Raw genomic sequence first — 6,108 nt, forward strand, 5'->3', positions numbered from 1 at the left:
GTTTTTATTGCACAGATCTTTCACTTCTTTGGTTGAATTTATTCCTAGATGTTGTATTATTTTCTTGTAGCTATTGTAAATGGGATTGTTGTCTTGATTATTTTAAATTGCCTGCTGCTGGCGTACAGAAATGCTACTAATTTATGTATGTTGATTTTGCTTCATGCAACTTTGCTTAATTTGTTTGTTAGTTCTAACAGTTTTTTGTGGAGTCTTTAGGTTCTTCTAAATGTAAGATAAGGTCTTCTGTGAACAAAGATATAAATTAGCAACTTTTTTTTCCAATATGTATGTCCTTTATTTCTTTCTCTTGCAGAATTCTCTGGGTAGGACTCCCAGTACTATGTTGAATATGGTTTTTAAAAATATTTTTCTCTACACTTTATATTATGATAAAACATACATAACATAATATTTACCATTTTACCTATTTTTAAGTCTGCAGTTCAGGAGCATTAAGTACAATTACACTGTTGTGAACCATCATCACCATATATCTCCAGAATATTTTCTTTTTCTTGACCTGAAACTCCATACACATTAAACAATAACTTCCTTTCCTCCCTACCCCAAGTCTCTGAAAACCATATTTCTACTTTCTGTCTCTGTGAATGTGACTGCTCTAGATACCTAATTTAAGTAGAATCATACAATATTTGTTCTTTTTTATCTGGCATTTTCACTTAATGTTTTCAAGGTTCAACCTTGTTGTATGTGTCAAAATTGCATTCCTTTTAAAGCTTAAAAATTCCTTTCATTATATGTATAATATATTTACATAATACACATTATATATATGTTATGCATATATGTTATACATATTATATATAATGAAAAATGTTATATATTTACACATATATATTACATTTTATTTATCCATTCATCCATCAATGGGCTTTTGGGCTGTTTCTAACTTTTGTTTATTGTGAATAATGCTGCTATGAACAGGGATATACAAACACTTGTTTGAGACCCTGCCTTCAACTTTTTGGGTATATACCCAGAAGTGGAATTGCTGAATTATACGGTAATTCTACATTTAATGTTTTGAGGAACTACCATACTGTTTTCCATTATGGCTGTACCATTTTACAATTCTCAGCAATGCACAAGAGTTTCAATTTTCCATGTCTTCATCAACACTTATTTTCTATGTGTGTGTGTGTGTTTTCTAATGATAGCTATCTTAATGAATGTAGTATGTAACTGTGGTTTTGAATTGCATTTCCCTAATTAGTGATGTTGAGCATATTTTGATGTCATTACTGGCCACTTGTTTCTCTTCTTTGTAGAAATCTTTATTCAAGTCCTTTGGTCATTTTTGAATTGGTGTGTTTTCCTTTTCTTGGTTATTGATTTGTAGAAGTCCTTTATATATTTTAGATATTAATCTCTTATTTTCATATATATGATTTGCAAATATTTTCTCCAAAAAATTGTCTCTTAAAGCTGTTGATAGTATTTTTTGATGCATGAAAACTTCTAATTTTGAAAAAGTCCAATTCATCTATGTTTTCTTTTGTTGTCTATGCCTTTGCAGTCATATCTTTTTTGTTTTATGTAACAAAACAGAGCATTTCCCTTGTGGTTTCTGTGAATGCCTGTATGACTCTGAGGGCTCTTCATTCTTAAAAGTAGATAAAAATACTTTCTCTTTGTCCTTTCTAACAGTTTAACTGCATAATATATTTAAATAACAATACATTTTATTTTAAATAATGTATCACATTTTGGAGAGTGCTTAAAAATATTGCAATATACTAACAAGAGGGAAAAGTTTGTAAAACCATTTATTCCAATTTTATTTTTCAAAACCTCCAGCCTAAACACAAACATATACATATATAAGCAAATTAGAAAGAAAAGTACCAAAATGTCCACATTGGTGCTCTATGGGTTGTGAGGCTTCTAGTGATTTCTGTGGTACTCTAAAAATTATCTCATTTTCCAAATTTTCTAAAATGAGCATAAATAGTATTTATTATCTGAAAACTACAAGGAATATTGCAACTACAGAAATAGAAAAGGGAAACTTAGAGTGGATGGGACTCATAACTGTGGAATCACCACACTGAGATATGAGTCTCAAAATTTAATTTTGTAAATACTGTAATGATATGTAGTACACAGGAATAAAATAAGTAAAAGGAAAAATTTATCTACAAACTGACAGAGTCTAGAAATAAATACAACAGTATGTAAACAGTTTTAATATCTGTGATAGTAACAAATTATTCTTTAAATCTGAAAAATAATAGTCACTTAAAATTTTTAAAAATTGTTCAATTAATAAATGATCCAAATTAGAAATGTGAACAAAATAAACCTCACCAATGATTACTATAGAGAGGAAATTTTAATTACTGCAAAACATTCCACCCTATGAATGCCTTATCAAATAGTTTAACCATTTCTTTAATGCTGAGATTTAGATTATTTCCAATTAACTCAAAAGCATCAAGCAAATGTTATGATTTCTAAGAATAAATATAACTTTCCATTTTGGCTTTTATATATATGCATATTTCTAAAGGTTATTAAAGCCAGCATTAAGGAGAAGCAGAAAGTCAGTATTGGAACTGGGGTTATTTATAAGCCAGGTAGCTGGTTAATTGTGGTGAATTGTCTGGTATGTTTACTTTTCACGTAGTTGTATACATCACACTGGTTTTTCATAACAGGCCCTCATTCGCCCCCACGGCCATCGGACTTCCTCCTCCTCCCCTCACAGGAAATGTTTTGAGAATTTTTCAATCTAAAATCGTATAGGTTGTGAAAAATACAGACAAACATAATATAGAATATTTAAATAACTGACACACCACCTGAAGACCATCAGTGCTGATTCCTGGTGTTTTTAATCTTTGAAGCGTTTGTTTATCAGCTCTTCCACCATCCATCTCTCCCCTCCCCAGATCCCCGATCTAAAATCAAAGAGATTGATTTAGGATGGGTGGGTGCCTTGTCCTCTCTCATTGTTCGACATTTTAGTTACATTTTCTCTGAGCTCTCTGGAAAGCATAAATGTATAATATAGGTTAAAAGTTGGATGAAATGAACTAATAAACGAAATGGGATTCCAGAAAACTCCACGGGAGACGGGCTAGAGGACCAGGAGGAGGTGGATGAATCAGCCATATTAGAGAGTCTGGGAAGGTGAGCAGAGTTGAAAACTTGATAGATCTAAGAATTTACTGGCTCTGGGTTTGTCAGTCACTACAGTGCAGCAAATGAGATTAGAGCAGAGTTGTGGGAGGGAAGGAGGTGACGCAGGGATCTATTTGCACCAAGAAATTTTAGGCAAGTGACAGCTGCGTAATCATATTGCGGCACCGTTTTTTTCTTGCAGCAGTAGCTGCTTGCGGAGGAGGTCTGCCCACTGCGGCTCTCTGCAGTCTCTGGCTCTCTCCTGCAGGATCGGTCAGCGCAGCCGTCGCCGCCCTCTGCACCCAGCCCAGGCCGCCACTGCTTCAATCCGATTCTCAAAACCTCAGCACCACCTTTTATCCCCGAGGCAGCCTTGATCGTCTTTCCCTCAGTCCGGACGCCACTGCTAGGTCCGACCACCGCCGCTTCTGATATTTCGGTGAGTCTTTTCCTGCAGAGGTTTGGTCTCCCGATCTCTGTGGTAGCCACCTTAGGCGTGTACGGTCCTTTGAAAAAATGGCCGAGTCAGCGAACCACAAGGAGCTGTCAGAATCCAGTCAAGAAGAGGCTGGTAATCAGATAATGGTGGAAGGGCCCGGGGAACATCCGGAGCGCGGTGAAGATGCCGCTGCTGGGCTTGGAGATGATGGGAAGTGCGGTGAAGAAGCCGCTGCTGGGCTCGGGGAAGAAGGGGAAAATGGTGAAGATACTGCTGCTGGGTCCGGGGAAGATGGGAAAAAAGGTGGAGATACTGATAAGGACTCAGACCCAGACCGTCCAAAAGGACTTATCGGTTATGTTTTAGATACGGACTTTGTTGAAAGTCTACCTGTGAAAGTTAAGTACCGTGTGTTAGCCCTTAAAAAGCTTCAAACTAGAGCGGCCAATTTAGAATCCAAATTCCTGAGGGAATTTCATGACATTGAAAGAAAGTTTGCTGAAATGTACCAACCCTTACTGGAAAAAAGACGTCAGATCATCAATGCAATCTATGAACCTACAGAAGAGGAATGTGAATATAAATCAGACTCTGAGGACTATGATGATGAGGAAATGTGTGATGAAGATATGTATGGTAATGAGGAGGGTATGGTACATGAGTATGTGGATGAGGACGATGGTTATGAGGACTATTATTATGATTATGCTGTTGAGGAGGAGGAGGAGGAGGAGGAGGAGGAGGAGGAGGATGACATTGAGGCTACTGGAGAAGAGAATAAAGAAGAGGAGGATCCTAAGGGAATTCCTGATTTTTGGCTGACTGTTTTAAAAAACGTTGATACACTCACTCCTTTGATTAAGAAATATGATGAGCCTATTCTGAAGCTCCTGACAGATATTAAAGTTAAGCTTTCAGATCCTGGCGAGCCCCTCAGTTTCACACTAGAATTTCACTTCAAACCCAATGAATATTTCAAAAATGAGTTGTTGACAAAGACCTATGTGCTGAAGTCAAAGCTAGCATATTATGATCCCCATCCCTATAGGGGAACTGCGATTGAGTATTCCACAGGTTGTGAGATAGATTGGAATGAAGGAAAGAATGTCACTTTGAAAACCATCAAGAAGAAACAGAAACATCGAATCTGGGGAACAATCCGAACTGTAACTGAAGATTTTCCCAAGGATTCATTTTTCAATTTTTTCTCTCCTCATGGAATCACCTCAAATGGAAGGGATGGAAATGATGATTTTTTACTTGGTCACAATTTACGTACTTACATAATTCCAAGATCAGTATTATTTTTCTCAGGTGATGCACTTGAATCTCAGCAGGAGGGGGTAGTTAGAGAAGTTAATGATGCAATTTATGACAAAATTATTTATGATAATTGGATGGCTGCAATTGAGGAAGTTAAAGCTTGTTGCAAAAACCTTGAGGCATTAGTAGAAGACATTGATCGTTAGAGCAGAGTACATATGGCCCTGAAATTAACTGCCCTAGATATAGTTACTCAAGGTATAAGAAATCTTGTATTCTGTACTTTTCTTGTAGTGTCAGTTAAAACATATGTTTCAAAAATATAAGAAAAGTTCAAAAACTAATTAATTTGCATTTTAATAGTAGAATGTTTTCAAGAAACGTACACTGTGGTAAATAATTTAAAACACTAGTATGGTGTTGTGTAGCTTCATCCTTCTGAAGTCTTTTTGTCATGTAGCTATTCATCTGTGGCTATGAAACAATCAGATATACTAAGTGAGATCAATATTTGTTTGGAAAAAAAATCTTGGGAAGCAACCCAAGGGTTTTTGCTGTTGTTTTTCTTTTTCTATTTTTGTTTACTTAGTCCTTTAGCTAGTGGATTTAATTTTGTTGTGCCTGCTTCATTTTGCAATAACAATGCAGTAGAATTTAAAACTTGAATGCTTAAGAGGCCTGCATATAGATAAGAATTTCAGGCAAAACTACATTTATTGTTAATAACAGCTTGTTCATAGGCTCTTGTATTTTATGTAACTGTGATAAATAATGAAACTTAGTTATATTGAGGTTATTGTTTATCAGTGAAGTATTAGTCATAGTATTTTCAAAAGTTTGCACATATTGTTCTGTGTAATTGTGTAAGCCATAATTACAGTGTATAATTCTCTTTTCCTATTAAATCATTCATTGAAAGTGATCACTTTACCATTTTGAAAAGATATTTCATGTTCTTTCACTGCAAAATAAAATGAATAAAAGTTTCAGAGTGTCTCATGTTTAAAAATTGATTTATTTATTGTTGCAAAAGTAATATGTTCATTGGGGGACATTTAGGCAATACTGAAAAAATTCATTAATTAAACACAAAATCCATATACCACCCACCTACCCCAAAATAAGCACTGTTAATGTTTTGATCTATTTTCTACAATTATGTTTGTATATGTTTATACACTCATGCAGATTTACTAAGACTATACTAAAATGTGCAAAGAAATCTTAGTGTTTATAATTATGCTGTTCATAATCTCAAG

The 6,108-nt window shown here is 35.0% G+C and overlaps 1 protein-coding gene across 1 annotated transcript; it reads left to right on the top strand.

The window, feature by feature from the left end:
- Positions 1 to 3,281: 3,281 nt before the first annotated feature.
- On the top strand, positions 3,282 to 5,838 carry NAP1L2 (nucleosome assembly protein 1 like 2). The gene has a single exon (XM_023202062.2). It carries the CDS (start codon positions 3,664 to 3,666, stop codon positions 5,053 to 5,055), a length of 1,392 nt encoding a protein of 463 aa, XP_023057830.1. The 5' UTR covers positions 3,282 to 3,663; the 3' UTR covers positions 5,056 to 5,838.
- The last annotated feature ends 270 nt before the right edge of the window (positions 5,839 to 6,108 follow it).

The sequence above is a fragment of the Piliocolobus tephrosceles genome, chromosome 12 (genome assembly GCF_002776525.5).
Source record: "Piliocolobus tephrosceles isolate RC106 chromosome 12, ASM277652v3, whole genome shotgun sequence".
NCBI classification, from domain to species: domain Eukaryota; kingdom Metazoa; phylum Chordata; class Mammalia; order Primates; family Cercopithecidae; genus Piliocolobus; species Piliocolobus tephrosceles.